Source organism: Mustela putorius, unplaced genomic scaffold (genome assembly GCF_011764305.1).
Source record: "Mustela putorius furo isolate JIRA1106 unplaced genomic scaffold, ASM1176430v1.1 tig00003859_pilon_pilon_pilon, whole genome shotgun sequence".
Taxonomy (NCBI): Eukaryota; Metazoa; Chordata; class Mammalia; order Carnivora; family Mustelidae; genus Mustela; species Mustela putorius.
In genome coordinates this window covers 13,965,801-13,982,685 of record NW_025422011.1, presented here as the reverse complement: position 1 = coordinate 13,982,685, position 16,885 = coordinate 13,965,801, and the positions used below count along the sequence as shown (strand labels likewise).

Below are 16,885 nucleotides of genomic sequence, written 5' to 3'. Positions count from 1 at the left end.
AATTAATTGGAAAGAATTATTTTTGGTCTTGGAAAACTTGCATTTTAAAGTCAAACAAAACCCCACAGGAAAGTATTGAGTTAAATTAAGTTAAATTTTAAACTTCTGGGCACAGAGATATATTTGTGCAGCAAAAGCATTTCTTGCTCTCAACAATAAGAATACTTGTAAGAATCTAGGAACAGAAAAATATACGACTAAAAGCTATGACTTACCTTAGAATAAATGCAGCTGTCAGTTCCAAACACCCACTTTTGAGAATTATCTCCTTTATGTCTGTAATGAAAATGTAATTTAGAGACTGACAACTTTTTACCACACTGAAACATTTTCTAGGTTTCAAATGAAAGGATCATTTTCCATATCCTGGCAGGAGGAGAACTGCCCAGACTCTCCCAAGGATTCTACCATTCTATCATCATTGCTGCATCAGCAACTGAAGCCTTCCTTCCCTGAGACAACTGATTTCCTTGGTACCCAAAGTGGTGGTGGTGGTGGTGGTGGTGGTGGTGGTGGTGGTATGTGTATTACACATGACAATAGTGATTAGGAGTTTTAGAGATTAAAGAGAATCAATAAAAATAATATAGAAATTTCTGTCCCCAAAGAAGATCCTCTCTCTATGAGGCAAAAAGAGGCTTAATTAAGGATAAGGATTAAGAGGATAGGATGGAAAAGGATACCATGGAAAATTAGGAACCTTGGGCACCTGTTTCTGAGATGACCAGAAAATTTTATTACGGAATATCAGATTTTCTAAACCAAATATGAGTTAAAAAAAAAAAAAAGAAGAAGAAGAAAGAAAGAAAGAAAAACTAGAATGTGATTAACTTAATCATGCCTAAATTAACTAATCTTGTGTTCACTAGTATTTAGAAACCTTACATAGATAGGACAAATGTATTAAATTAAGCGTAATAGGATGTTAAACATGATTTTTCCGACTGCCTCTGAATTTTGACAGAAACTTCAATGGTTGGTAATAAGAAATGTCAGGTAATGCTCTAGTCTAAAGTGAGGCACTTTCTGATCTGGGTAGAACATGTCAAGGCAGCAGTCCAAAACTGGCTGAGTGTGCATTAGCCTTTTACCCACATCCAGTTTATATTAGAAAATGTGAAGAATTCTTGGGCATGGTGAAATAGACACTTGATAATACTGTAGGTTTCCAAGCCCCTATCCTCAGAACTTTGATTCTGAAGGTCTGGACACCCTCCTCCCTTCTACATTAACAGGTATTGCAAGTGATTCTCATTGTTAAGAACCGTAGGGAATTTGGATGCATGTGGTCTACGGATCAGACTTTTAAAAACACTGAACTACAGTGATGAGAGCAATGGGGGAAGGAAAGACTACATACTTACTATGAAAGGAGAATTGATTTGGTGATTGAATAAATGGAATGCAGGTTAGAAACAGAAGGCAAGGATAAATTCCAGATGTCAAATTTGAGGAAAAAAGAAGGGAACGTGACACTATGAAAAGAAAGTGAATTTAGGATGTAGAAGAGGAAGCAGGGATATGAGAAAACATGAATACTTAGGTAAAGTTTTTTTTTTATGAAACATCTTTCAAAGTCTAAATGATCCTTAAGCTAAGAATCTTATTATCAGGCTTTAGACAAATATAATTGTTGCTCTATTTCAGCACTAGGTAGGATGGAGGAAGTATGAGGGGCAATAGTCCTTTTGGAGACCTTTTTATGTTGCAATTAATAAAGGAAAAGAAGAGTTTAAAAAAATTTTTTGACTAAGGGTCCTGAGCTAAAATGTACGATTTTGATAATGGAATTCATTATCCAAAACAAAAACAAATAGATTGAGAATTTGAAGGGAACTGAGATGAATGAAGTGCAATAAAGAGAGATGAAGTGAGCTGGTCAAAAATCAAAGAGCTAGGTAGTATCAAATAGATACTAGAACCCAGAGCACCTGCATTTCTGCATGTCTTCTCAATTAGATTGGAAAAGTATAGCACAAATTACTTCATGTTACTCGAAGATTGAAAATGGAATCAACAGTTTAGGCTCACTGGTTAGAATCTGATACATAATCTTAGTGACAACACACTTTAGTGTGAATATAGAATTTTTTATACAGTTGTGTTCATATAATCACTAAATATTCTCATACTATACAAATTCTCCTGAGGTACCAAAAAAGCTCATGTTTCAACCATTGGGTTGTCAATCCCAAGCTTGTAACTACACTCCTTTTAAAAATAATAATAGAATCACTGCTGTAATGCTTTGATGGAAGTGTGCTGGATTTTGATAAAACTTAGATCATTTTAATGCAGAACAGCTATAACTCAGTACAACATTATTGCATATAGGCAATTCCTCCTGTTGCATAAATTATTGTGAGCATATTTCTTCAAGATAAATAAAGTGGAAAATGATAATTTTTTAAAGTGTAAGGCATCTGCAATGGGTAATTAATATACTAATGCTAACTGTCAAAAGCTATAAAATCCAGAATTTTGTCTTTTAATTGAATTATCGTGTTGACTAGAGGATGAATGTGATTATAAAAACATAAACTACATCTATTTCAGTTTTGATTTTCTGAATTTGTCGCATCTTTTCCCCAAATAGTATTACAACAGGAAAGATGTTTACCAGATTGTCAACGGTATGAGGGCAGAAACCACATGTGTCCTAAGAGTTGATTACAGCGCCTATGATAGGAGATTAAAGATATCTTTGAATAAATAGATATGTGAATAAAATGTCAAAATGTTATTACCCTAGCCTAAGGCCGTTATGAAAAATGTTTTGAATTTAACACACGGCGGTTTAGGAGACATTCTTAGTGGGTAGCTAAAGAACATAAATTATACCTTGGTTAAGAAAATAAGAAATAATTCTGAAAGAAATGTAAATTTCCTAGCATTTCTCAAATTTTGTCATAGCTCAAATTCTGTTCAAGAATTGCCTTTTTGGAAATTTTGCAAACAGCGTGCAGGAAATTTTGCAAACAGCATGCAGTTTCAAATCATATATAAGCCTTGTGAGCTTGCTAGTAATTTCTTTATCAGGAGTCTTTCTAAGCATTTATCTATAAACGTTACCTTTAAATTTTATTACCAAAGTTATAAAAAACAAGATTCTCATGTGGCATCTACACTAAGCAGGGGAGAAGATATCATTCTAAAATATAATGACTTCTTTAAAAAATAAAATTGCACAAATATAAGTATATCTGTTTATTTTTAAAGATATTTTATACGTAGAAAAATTAAACTTAGATCCAATATGCAATGATGTTTATATGGGACTGAATTAGAAAATAGCATATAATTTCCTCTTTTTGGTAAATAAGCAGCAAGCTAAAAGATTTTTCATAGAGAAAAACAAAATTTAAAAATAGCAATAACAATATCAATAATGAAAGAAAGAGGAAAATGAAGAAGCAGTATTCCATCCAAGAATCAAAGTTATAAATAGCATAACATGTACTGGACTAAGTTCTGGATCTGGATCTGACATTAGCTAGATCAGATATATGACCTTTCTAGAACATTAAGTCTCTAGTGGACTTGGAATTTCTTATAAAGATATTGATATTATAATCACTATCGTAACTACCACCATCACCACTGCTACTACTTCTACTTGTAAAGAGGGGTTTAGAACAGATGCTCTTAAGAGTCCTTCCTTCTCTGAAAGCATAGGACTTCCAAGACCAGTTACATACTCTCTTTTTACAAGTAAGGAGAGAACTAACTGCCCTGGGAAGCTTGCTCATTGAGTATGCATATGCATTTTACTATTTCTATTGGGAATCTACAAAATATGTGTACACGCACATACACACACACACACACATGCACATACACACATTTTTTTAAATATGCCATTTATCAGACAGTAGAGACAATAAGGCAGCCCATAATGACAGTTCAGTTAAGGGAAATATCATTATATCATTATATTTATTATATTCATTATTTCCCAATTGACTATAAGGAGGACCATCATCATCATGCTTCACAATTACAAATCTGTTTTCCCAGACAGCTTCAGATACATCTGGCATCTTTCAATGCTACACAGACCAAAAGTAGGATCCATAAAAAAACAGAGGAAAGGGATCTCCCCTCCATGATTCTTAACACAGTAGGAATAGAGATAAGAAATTTGATCCATCAATCCAACTGTGAAGTTACATATAGACAATTTTCTGCTTGATATTGACATTTCTAATAGTGTTATCTGTGTGTTTGAATATTACTTAAACGTCCAATGCATGCCAAATGGTCTTTTCTGAAATGGGGCAGTCTGTCATTCTGCTTTATTCTCTTAGCCTCCTAAACTTCAGACCTGACCAAAGAGATGATTTTCAGTCTCTCTAATTACCTAGTGATGTGCTGTCTATTTTCCCATCTATCTTTTTTGTCTCTGCACCTAGCACTACACAGCTACACTTGGTGGTTGTAGTTAATGGTGTCCTTAGAGCAGTGTTTAACCTACTCTAAACTAATGTTGGCAAGTTATCATTCTATTTCCAGCAAGATCTAAGTGGGGAAAAGAAAAAGGAGATGCAAAACACCATAACTGAAAAATTAACATTGAAATAAGACAGTAAATAAATAAATAAATATTTGTTGGGTGATTTCTACTTTGAAGGAAAAAAAAAAAAAGAAAGGCAGTAAAGATTATCAGAGAGGGAAGAGAAATGAATGAAGCAGGCTAAAGCTAGAATGAGGGCTACTATTGGGAACAGCAGAAAATAGAGCAAACCAGAGGATATATTCCCTCTAAACTGTTCCTGCCTCACTGGTAAAATGAGATGATGAGAGTTCAGTACTGCCCATTCTTCTGATTTTTTGCAAGGAAAGACAGAATTATGTAACTTTTGTGTAAAATCTCCCTATTTCTATAGGCTCACGACCAATTCAAAATATTATAAGAATGTGCAGGCTAAACAAAATCCATGGGCCCAGTTTTGTAGTCTCCATAATCTAACCTCTGTGTGTGGATGAATGGGGGTGCTGTCCTAATTAGATTGTGAATTTAACACTAAAAGCCAAATCCTACATATCCACATTCTTTACAACTGAAGCAAAATCAAGATTTAATTGGTGGTCTTATTAAAAGACTTTGATGCAACTGGTTTATCTATGAGATGTCCAAAATATCTTTTAGAAAGAAGCATTTTTTATTTTAAGGTTTATGATTTTTTAATTTTCTATGATTTTCAGATCACTTGGTAACGACATTGTTGGTCTGCCTTTCATCCACTCATAATCAGATGCATGTAACAGAAAAAGTATTAAATACACAAATATGTGCAAGCACTTGCTATACTGAATAAGAATGAGTGACACGAAATGAGACATAACCAAACAAATGAGGCATGATATGTTTACAAAATTCTCTGTGAGTTTTCAGGTTGCTACTTTAAGTGCTAGTTCTATTGTTTTTAGTATTTAAAAGACTACATCTTGATTCATAGCTTTTGTTAAGATTGTATTACACTATTTAAGAGAAAAGGAAAAAATATTGTCTCTAGCAATTGTATGAGGATATTTATGTTATTTATAATAAAATATGGTTTTGTTTAAAAAAAAATAAGACAAGGAGGCACTTCAGATACTCTTAGAGAAGATAAATATATTTGAAAAGTTCCAGAGGTGAGGTAAACTCTAAAAACCTTGGTCCCTACTGCTTTCTAAAAAACAAAAAGTAGTTTCACCGTTAGTAAGAACTTGTAGTTTTCCAAATTTCCTACTATTTGCTTCTACCTTACAACAGATTTTGTTTCTCAGATAAAAATCAAGTTGTATTAATATAAAATTACCTAGGGATCTTCCCTTTCCCCCTTGCCCCCCATCCTGTCTCTCGCCTTCTCTCCCTCTCCCTTCTTCCCTTCTTTCCTAAATTAAACAAAATCTTTCTTGTAAAATGGAGATTTTTTTTCAAGTACAACTTACTACAGTGTTCTTTTTGTTTGTTTTGTTTTGTTTTGTTTTTTAATTATCATCTCTTTTCTAGCCCAAGCTTTTCTTTCTAAGCAGCAAGGACATCAAGTTTGTGGTTTCAGCCCCACTCAGTTCCATGATAATCCTGGCCAGATAATCCTGGCCAGAGCAGGAAATATACCTCAGCGGGCTCAGGCCAGATCAGCACTAATCTCAGGATCCTGTAAGACCAGGGAGAGCCATAGGCATGAAGAGTGTGTTCATCAAACTATAACCTTTCCAGAAACCTGCCATTTTGACCTAAACCACTGGTTAACTCTTCCACTGAGAGTGCTCTCCCCCCAACACTTCCCTCTAAAGTAAGCACTCAGTCCTTCCTTACCTATTTTTTGAGTTTTTTGTTTGTTCCCCTACTTTGTCTTTTTGTACTTTTTAAAACCAGCTTTTTTGAGAAACAACTGACATACAATACTGTACAATATTGCACAACTGGCAGGCACATATTTAAAAGTATAAAATTTGAGAAGTTTTGAAACATGTATAAACCTGTTAAACTATCACAACAATCAAGATCATGAACAGACCCATATCCATCTCTCCCCCCAAAAAATCATCCCAAAGTTTCCTTGTGCCCCTTTGTAATCTTGCTCTCCTATCCCTCCCCATCGTCCTATCTCCAGGCAAACACTAATCTGCTTTCTAGATTAGTTACCAAGTCAGCAAAAACAAACAGGAAGGAGACTTTTGATGCCTACATCTCATGCAGGGTCTCCTCAATTTTTGTCTCCTCAAATTTTCTTTCCCAGTTCAGTGTTTCCTATTCAGAATATTTTTAAAAGGTTAAGAATACACACAGAACATTAAATATTTAAATTAACCAAAATGCATATAAAGAAGTGAGTTCTAATAATTATTGACTAAAGCTGCAGCTTGTCTACAACATAGGTACATGTTGAACGCCAACATTTCACTTTCAAAAATACCTAAGAAATACTACCAAACTGACATACATTTTCAAGCTTATTTGTGGTTAGAAAAGTAATATTGATATTATAGAGCACAAATTTAAACACTTAATGAATATTCCATCTCAGGTGGGAGGCATCGTGATTTGACTGCTCAGAAATCTTGAAATTAACATTAATTATTTTTAGCTAAATAGCTCATAAGCATTACCTTTTCTGTAGGATTAATGTATATCCTTCTAGTGATGTTCCCTCAGCAGCCTTGACTCTGATTGGGTGACCAATAGCTAGGCAGCCCTGCGTTATCGCCCGGCTCAAGATCATTCCAGCCTTCCAATGAATAGAGAGGGGAGAGAAAGGTCTAAATAAGTTAAAAGAACCAGAAAATTCAACAATGTGTCACAAATAGTGAGGTCATTATGCCTGGATAACCCCGGATATTAACAGTTGCTGAAAGTGAAACACTACCCACAACTTAGCAGTCAGTGAGCCCTGCTCAGAATCAGTGATCTTCTGTCCAACAAGGGTGGCATTTTACAGTTCAGCGCAAAATAAAACAGACCTTGATATCTTCATTTGTCCTTTTTTTTCTGTGCATATTTCACAGGGCAGTGATTTGGGGTCCATCATGTGTCACTTGTTATAGTTATAACTACAGAGCTTACTTGAAATATGTATGCACAGGAAAAAAAAATGCAGTGAACTGAAAAGACTGAAACAAATCCTTAACCTTCGTACCAGTTTAAAGTTTTATTCTGGGTCTAAATACCATGGGTTAAACATTTTAAGGTGGTTGTACACTGCTTTTGTTTTAAATGTTAGGAGATACTCTTATAAGGAAATTGGTTGGGAATATTGTTTAAATGGCCAATTAACAATTTTTTTTACTTAGGAAATCAAGAACACATTTTAAATAAGCGACAACCACTGAAGAATTTATTTACACACACTGAAGATTTATGGCATGCGGAAGTGTCTATCCTAACAAGTAAAAATATTTATTTTGAAAAAAGGGAGAGAGCATTCAATCTAAAAAGAGTTTCAAAATTGTCTTCTTTTTAGCATGTAACTTTTATATCTCATGCTTTCACTGTGTGCTAAAGAAATATATGATAACTTGGGAAAGTATTTTTTTTAAATGTTGGTTCTAATAAGTACTGGATGGAATCTTCATTTGAACAAGCTTGTCTCTATAGCAAGAAAATTCCTTGGGGTGAGGATAAAAGGACATTTATTAAGCACTTTCTGTATACCAGATCCTATGCTTGAACTTCACAGTGCTTTCTTACTTGTCACCCCAGCAACTGTGCAAGGTAGGTATGACTAACTTCAGTTTACAGAGGAGGAAAACAGTGGTTTAGTGCAGCTAAGTAACTTTTTTAAGGTCACACAGGCATTCTAATTCCCACCCATCCAACTCTAAAAGCCCATCCTCTTTTTAGTAAGCATTTCAATTATTTCTGAGGAAATTTTAGACAAGTACAGGTTTTTTTGCTATCATGAAATTGTAGAAACAGATACCATAAAATTTCAGAATATGAGATCTAGAAAGGAACTCTTCATATCATATCAGCTGGTCCACCTCTTTTCAGATAAGACTAAAGCCCAGATACAGTGTGTGACTTACCTGAGGTCACACAAGTGTTCAGTGGCAATGCTGACGCTAAAGCACTTCCATCACGCTCAGACATTGCCAAATACAGAGCAGCATTTTACATTACAGTGAAAAGGTATAAATTTTGAAGTCAGATTGACCAAGAATCTTTTCTCTGTCATGTACTAGCCTCATTTTTTCAGCTGTATAACGTTTAAGATTAAATGAGATAAGAAATATGTAGAAGATGCCTAACATATAGCAGATGTTTAACAAAACAGCAAATATTAAGTCTGAAACAAAATACAATTTTAAAAGGGTTCGTAGTTCATAGTGTCTCCAAGTTGGAAGTAGACTGAAGAAATATTAACCTCTTTCTGCCTTAATATATGAAATGAACATTTCTTGGTGCCCTTGCACCTTAATTACTCTACATGTTTGTTTTTAGCTCTCAGAGAATCAAAAAATAACAGTTAAGGACAATCCCAAATTTCAGAGTTGCAATCCCCTGCCCCCCAAAAAGCAGCAGCAAACCTGCCTGAGTGACTCTGCACACAAAGAAGTGCTAAGAAGAGGCAAAATAATCTAGAGTGAGGGCAAAGAAAGACAAGAAGGGTAGACAAAAGCTGCACTATCTCTTTCCAGACATAAATATTTGGTGGCAATTAAAGAACATATTTCAATAGCAAGAGGGATGGGGAGGGCAATTATATGTTTTCAATTTATTTATTTATTTTTTTAAGATTTTATTTATTTGACACACAGAGAGAGATCACAAGCAGGCAGAGAGGCAGAGAGAGAGAGGGAAACAGGCTCCCTGCCAAGCAGAGAGCCTGACGCGGGGCTCGATCCAAGGACCCCGAGATCATGACCTGAGCCAAAGGCAGAGGCTTTAACCCACTGAGCCACCCAGGAGCCCTACATGTTTTCAATTTAAATCAGATCCACGAGTATAATAGTAAAGTTAAAAAATTAAATAGTGTCAATATCTGGGTATAAAATGTGTTAGGCATTGTTCACATTCTATACTCAGGGATTTCTCTTAAAACTGTTCTTAGGGGGCACCTGGGCGTCTGTCTTCGGTTCAGGTCATGATCCCAGGGTTCTGGGATCGAGCTCTGAGTGGGATCTCTGCTCAACGAGAAGCCTGCTTCCCCCTCTCCTACTCCCCTGCTTGTGTTTCCTCTCTCTGTTTGTATCTCTCCATCAAATAATAAAATCTTTAAAAACAACATAACAACAACAAACAAAAACCGTCCTGAGACCGTACACTGTACTTGTAAGGTGCGCCCCCACCAGGCTCCCTGAAGATCAGCAATGAAGACTAAGGCGTGGAAGCAAATGATCTTCAGACAAACTTCATGAAAATGGTGAGTGTATGGACTGTTTGGAAGTTCTGTGCCGAGTTTAAATACTCTCTGAGTAAGAACTAATCGGCACGTGTGAAAGTGAATTGAATGCTCACATGGGGATCCACAGCAGCCCTCTGCACGAGACAAACCAGGAGCAGAGAAGTAGCATTCCTGACAATTGCTCATGCCTCCACTTATAGGCTTGTGTGCGTGAGGACACCAGGAGCCGGAGCCGCACTGTGAGCAGCGAGCACCGGCAGTCACTCAGGGAGACCAGACACTGCTGTGTACCTTTGTGATCAGCCACACACTGGCTGCAGGCCACAGGATGGTCGGCGCGGTCTCACTTCCACTGCTTGCTTCCCTATTGGAGGAGCTCCGCTTTTTGATGGAAACAGAGGCATGAAGGACAATATTGGGATCCACCTGTACCATGAGAAGAAGTGCGCATTTTTAAATATACAGTCGGGAAGTCCACCCTCTTCAACATACCCAAAACAGGTTATCCAAGAACATTATATTTCTGACTGAAAAGGTTTCTTTTGAGTAGTAGTGCTCCATCCCATTTAACTTAATTCAATTAATACTTGGTGAGCATCAGCTCTGATACACAAGGCCCTAGACTATGTGGTATGGGGCATTATAAAATATTCTTCTTGCCTGGGACCCCCTGGGTGGCTCAGTCAGTTAAGCATCGACCTTTGGCTTGGGTCATGGTCCCAGGGTCCCGGGATTGAGTCCTGAATCAGCCTCGCCTGCTCAGTGGGGAGTCTGCTTTTTCCTCTCACTCTCCCTCTGTGCTCTTTCCTCATATAAATAAATAAATAAATAAATAAATAAAATCTTCTAAAAACATTTTTTTCTTGCCTTAGAGAAACTTGCAGCAGAAGAGGCATTAACACACACACACACACACACACACGGACAGACAACATGGATTATAGAACAGGGACATCAAAGGAGAACAGTTAAGAGTCCCCACAATCTTCTAAGAATAAAGGGACATGAGTTGAGAATTTAATGATAGTTGTGGGAATGGACAGGAGGGAACTAACTGGTAAGCACAGTATCCCTGTCTCCCATATATGTTATCAGACTACATACATCAAAGAAATTGTATACCTTCTAGCATTTCTCACTTAGTCATGATTGTAAAATAGGCATTCACATCACCTGTAGAAATTCTACTTCATATTTAAAACTCTTCTGCTAACTTATATGATCATTTTTCCTGAGTACATTTTTAAGTATCAATATTTACTTATATAGGATTATGCGAATATATCAGTATATACTCTAAACCCAATAAATGACATTGCTTCAATAACAATTTAAATTATTTTCTAATATTAAAAAGTGTATTCTAAATCTGCGCTAACACTAGATATTTGCCAAGTAGCAATTGATTCTTAAAAATTCAAAAATTAAATGATCATTTAAAAGGCAATATTTACACATGTGATCAGGTAATAGCAAAAGGACATAACTAGTATATTTGGTAATTACACCACAATGAAAGATAGTTACATCTCAAGAGAAATATTTCTTTTAATTTTTTTAAATTTATTTCTCTTTATTATTATTTATGTGAAAATAAAATTTTAAAAATGCAGCAACCCCACGACGGAAACAGATTTGACTTCAGCTCTTTGATTGTGTTTTCCCCAGTTAGCCAGTAGTGGCTGGATTCTGAAGGGGAATCCCCCACAGTTTCTGAACAATGATAAACTATATTCTACTAATCCACCCACCACAGGACTCAGCATTTAAAGTAACACTCTTACTCAACCTCCTAACTCCAAGTTGCCATCACACTCAAAACTCTCCTCTGCAAAAGGGAAGAAGATTGTTTTGACTGGAATTAGTCAGACAGAAGAACCGTACTGCCAACTGCTTCTTTGTACAGCACCTGCTGCCAGCGCCTAAATTCTTGTTATCTCCACAACATGGTTTAATCTTTTAACAGTTGGCTTATTGGTGAAGAGCGAAGGGGTTCTTTGTGTCTGTCTTGGGTTGGCACCCAGTATTAACACCATGCTGTTTTTCGAGAGATATTTTGCTGGACAGTTCCCAAGTGATTCTACATAGACCAGACTCAGCCAGGCCCACTAACTCAGCTTCACTGCCTGTTATTAAAAGAAAAAATCTTGCCAAGTCTGGGGTTCTGATACATTTAAAATTGACAGTGGCCATTAAATTTCTATTCATGATTTCACCTTCTCTTCCATTTTTAGTTTAATTGGATAGTTTAGCTTTAGACCAGACATTTATTAAGGTGGGAAAGATAAAAATGGTGAAAATTACAACTCATAAAAGAAAAGTGCTTTGACAACCTGCAACATGGTCTATCCTGCATGCATGCGGGCACACACAGGTATGTGATAGCATTGAGGCTGAGCTATTCTCTACATACATATTATCACGTGTGTCATTAGGTCATTAGGAAACCTCTTTTATTCTTTTGAATACCTATATATATACAGGAGATAGATAGATAGATAGATGATAGATAATAGAAAGATAGATAATGTATCCCTTTAAATGACTGTTACGATTTTAGTTGTCTGAATAAATTGTATTAATACAAAAGCTGCCAGTGATTAAAAAAAAAAAAAAATCGTGCATGCATACTCTGGGCCTCTTAAAAATTCTTGTTCAATTTTCTTTTTCCAAATCACTAATGAAAGCTGTTGATATTCCTGTGCAAATTCATAAGAGAAACACTTACAGTGTTTATTTACAGATCTGAGGAATGAAACACAAGATAGTGAATTTTCTTGAAAGTAGGAGCTCACTGATCACCCCCTTTATTCAAAAACAAATCATTTGCTACATAGAAATTTTATAAGATTTTTCACATCTGATCATGAGTTTAGGGCCAAGTTAAAAAATGTGATACACAAATTAAAATCACAACTATAAGGGGAGCCTGGGTGGCTCAGATGGTTCAGCGTCTGCCTTCAGCTCAGGTCGTGATCTCCAGGTCCTGGGGTTGAGCCCCATGTCGGGCTCCCAGCTCAGCAGGGAGTTCGCTTCTCCCTCTGCCTCTCTCCCCTGCTTGTTTTTCTCTCTCTTTCTCTTAAATGCATAAATAAAATATTTTTTAAAAATAAAATCACAACAATAATAAATGTTATAAAATCTCTTTCCTCGTGTCCCTACTGTTCATTCTTAGTCTTTTTATTCCCTAAATCTACAGCTGATTAATACATCCACCTCAAAGACCAAGAACTGGAAAAGTCTAAAGGCAGAAAGCACCAGTGAGTACATAATTATGCAATCAAACAAGGCAAAATATCTGAGATGTAAATATGCAGCCCTCAAATATCTTCCAACTATTGGTTTAAAAATAAGGAAGGAATAAATTAAAAGTTATTTTTAAAAAAATAAGGAAGGGACTCGGGAATTTATTTAAAGTTTTGTGTCCTATTCTAATGGCAATTGGTTCAAAATTAAAATTAAAATTTTGTATTTTTCCCAGTATAAATTGTTTGTAGAAAACATTATTTTTCAATGACTTGCCCTCCAAAGAAAGAGAACAGAAAAAGTGTTCATTTTTGGTTAGTCTCCTTTGTGATATATAAAATAATTCATTCTGCTAGTATCCATGACTGCTGAATTTACAAGTTGTAAGCTTATAACTCTTAACAAGAATGCTACAATTGTAAAATCATTATTTGGTATTGTTCTTGCCGTTTCCATACTAAAATTGTCACTAATGTCTTGCTAAAGTCTGATTATACCAAAAGGCTAGGAGCAAAATATGTTTCCTTTCCATTTTGGCAGAATGTATTACCTGCTAAACACTGGAGTCCATTTTTCTGCTATTTTTTCCCATAGCCAGGCATTACTCAAACTAATGTTTTTTCTTTTATATTAACTACTATGAAGTTCAAATCTCATCCAATGCATGGAAATATTTAATTTTATTGCCCTTAAACTGAAGCAATCTAAAAATGTTGTCAATCTAAGTAGCAAGAGAGAACTATTGAAAGATGTATTTGCCAAAGTGTCATTTTGTAGTAGATTCCAAATCTTTTTCTGAAATGGATAAAAGAGCAACAGGTTGTAATTGTCAGGGTTATATCTATCTCCTACATTACTAATAGGGATTATATGTTCCAAATTTTTCTCTGTAGGAAAGGTTTTACTTGTCAATAAGAGTTTTAAAAGAACAGTCAGGGGTTGGGCACTGATATCTCTATCTCAAGCCAATTTTAAAACGTATGCATCAAGAATATCGGCTTTTGCCTCCCTCTCTCTACCCCTGTTGTAATCCTCTTAGTGTCTTCTTTACCACAATGAGCATCAAGATTCTACAATAAAAGGCCTATAGATATCTATCACCTCTGCTAGACTCTTTCTTGAAAAGTGCTCCGTTTCAGGTTATTAAATTACTATTTCCAATGCACTGATCACCTCTCTGTATATAATTGGAGGTGCTTTTGTGAAAGGATTGTAAAGGTTTTGTAGCTAAGGGAGGGCCATTTTTCTTTGAAAGCTTCTTTTTACTAGCCAACTTATCAAATTGTTGCTTTCTTATACTACTACTTTTGTTGGACTGAAATTTTATTCAAAACCAAATTCTTCTTCTAAAATTATAATAGTGTACAAACTTTCAGGAGAGAGTTTTCTCATTTTCACTAAATCATTAAAACCAGTTAGGAATGGTGAAATAATTGGATGTTATTCTCTCATTTTTCAACATGAGAAAATATAGTTATCTTTTAAAGTCCTACATTGGCATAAAATCAAAAAAAGAAGCTTCCTCTGAGTTCTTTTTCTCTGATCACTCTTTGATATCCTTTTTTTTTTTCCAGGTTTGAGCTGTTTTCTGTTGAGTGAGTTAATTAACTAGTGAATTCAATTCCATCTAGCTAACTCTGAATGTGTAGATATTGCAATGATGACCAGGATGAGCAGGATGCCCTCTGTCCCTGAGCAATGGCTAATCCAGCAGGGAAGATAAACAAAGGACTCCTGAGTTATCTTCCTAACACAAACATCAAATCCGATCCTGCTTCTGCTTTAATATTTCCAATGGCTCCTCGTTTTCTACAGAACAACATCCAGGACCCCTAACACTGAATTAATACCCTTTATGACCTGATCCCAATATTCTCAGTGGAATCTACCATTCTCCCTTTTCTTCCCCAATGTGACCTGAAATGTGTTCATTTGGAGCACTGGTTGACTTTGAATCCTGCAAAAAATGTTTAAGAGAAACATCAAGTTCAATGTCATAAGGATAACAGAATGAATGCAATGAAGATATAAGTCCAGAAACATCATATCCAATTTGGGGATGAAGGTTGATAAAGAAAGCTTTCATGAAACAGGCACAAATCAGATAAGATTAGAATGATGGGCAGAATTTCAGCGAGCATTTAAGAATGCCAGCTGTACGCCAGACAGTGTTAGAATATGGCATAAAAGTGACAAAGAAGGCTGGTGGGTGGTAACAAAGAAAAAGGGGTTGAATTCTAGGCAAAGTGATCTACATGGTCATAACAACAGAAATCATGAAGTACTTTCAGAAAACAACAAATGAGCAATCAGGCTTGGCTAACACATGAAGAACATATTAGAGAATATTGAGCCTTAAAAGAAAGGTTGTACCTAGGTTTTTAAAAATTATTCATCAAAAATGAATTGTGCAGCTGCCATACAACAGATCTGTGCTAGAATTAAAAAATACAAAGATGAGTAAGACATAATGTCTGTGTCCAAAGAATTCTCAATTTAATGGAAGAGAAAGACACAAAAACAAATGACGATACCAAAACACAAACTTTAGGAACATTTTCAAAGGATGAAAAGGAATTTCAATAATATGAAGTTCATTCTTTCTGGAGGATCTGAGATGGCTCCATGGAAGAAGAAGAGTTGAATAAAGCCTTAAAAAGCAAGGAATGGTAATGGTGGGGGGTATATATATGCTAGACCAGGAACAACACATACCATGGCACAAGTGAACATGAAGAACATGTTACGGGGCACAATTTACTAGCTCTAACTGTAGTGTAGTGTACAAAGATCAAGAAGAGAATATTGGAATGGCAAGTCAAGATTAGGGGCAGATTAGAGAACCATGGAGATCAATGAAGGTCTGACGAGGATTTGGAATTTCAGTGGGTAACAGGCAGGCTTACAAGTTTTTTTGAACAGGAAACAATGTCACATCAAAACTTAAAAAGGAATGCCAACAGGATCAGAATTATGGTAAATAAATCTTAATGAGAGATGAATATAAATATAAATATAGACATTAATTATTCACATATTTCTCAACTTGAATTTATTTTCTAAATATGCTCAAAATCTGACAGGGTTAGAAATACAGCTAACCCTGGAATAACACAGGTTTGAACTAAATGGGTCCCCTTAGATGTGGATTTTCTTTGATACAGTACAATGATATAAATGCATTTTCTCTTCTTCATGATTTTCCTAATAACATTTTCTTTTCTCTAGCTTGTTTTGCAATAACACAGTACATAATGCATACAATATGTAAAATACCTGTTAACCGACCATTTCTGTGAAGTTTCTGGTTAACGGTAGGTTATTAGCAGTTAAATTTGGGGGCAGTGAAAAGTTCTACAGGGAAAAAAAGTTATATGTGTATTTCCAACTGTGAGATATCAGAACCGCTAACTCCATTGTTCAGGGGTCAACTATAATTATTTATTTTATTCTATTTTTATAATTGTATTATTTAGATTCACAGGTGTTTTAAAACAACTAATATTTTCAGTATACATTTTGACATAATAAACTGACACTCATACAGAAATTAGAAAAGAGCAGGTTGGGACAATGGATCTTTGCATTGTCTTTTAGAAATAAAGGGCCTAGACCATTTAACAGGAAGTCCTACTTTGAGCATCTTTATCACTGTGGGTACCTTTTGGTTTTGATTTCATGAGTTCAAAAACTAGAGCTTATGCTGCTGAAATGGACAACAACCCTGCCGCTCGGGAAAAAAGCAAAGTTATATTCTTTCTTTGGAGACATGTTTCAAATACGTCTCATAGCTCAGTTGAAGA

General features: G+C 35.5%; 1 protein-coding gene across 12 annotated transcripts in view; it reads right to left on the bottom strand.

Annotated features, from left to right (window-relative positions):
* The window catches only part of DCDC1 (doublecortin domain containing 1), a 437,850-nt gene that overhangs the window by 183,568 nt on the left and 237,397 nt on the right, over positions 1–16,885 (bottom strand). For all 12 annotated transcript variants that reach the window (XM_045066083.1, XM_045066081.1, XM_045066085.1 and 9 more), the window contains 3 exons: positions 10,128–10,262; positions 7,102–7,220; positions 216–276 (listed from right to left, as the gene is read on the bottom strand). In XM_045066083.1, coding sequence (XP_044922018.1) covers positions 216–276; positions 7,102–7,220; positions 10,128–10,262 — 315 coding nt within the window. The remainder of the gene's footprint in view (positions 1–215; positions 277–7,101; positions 7,221–10,127; positions 10,263–16,885) is intronic.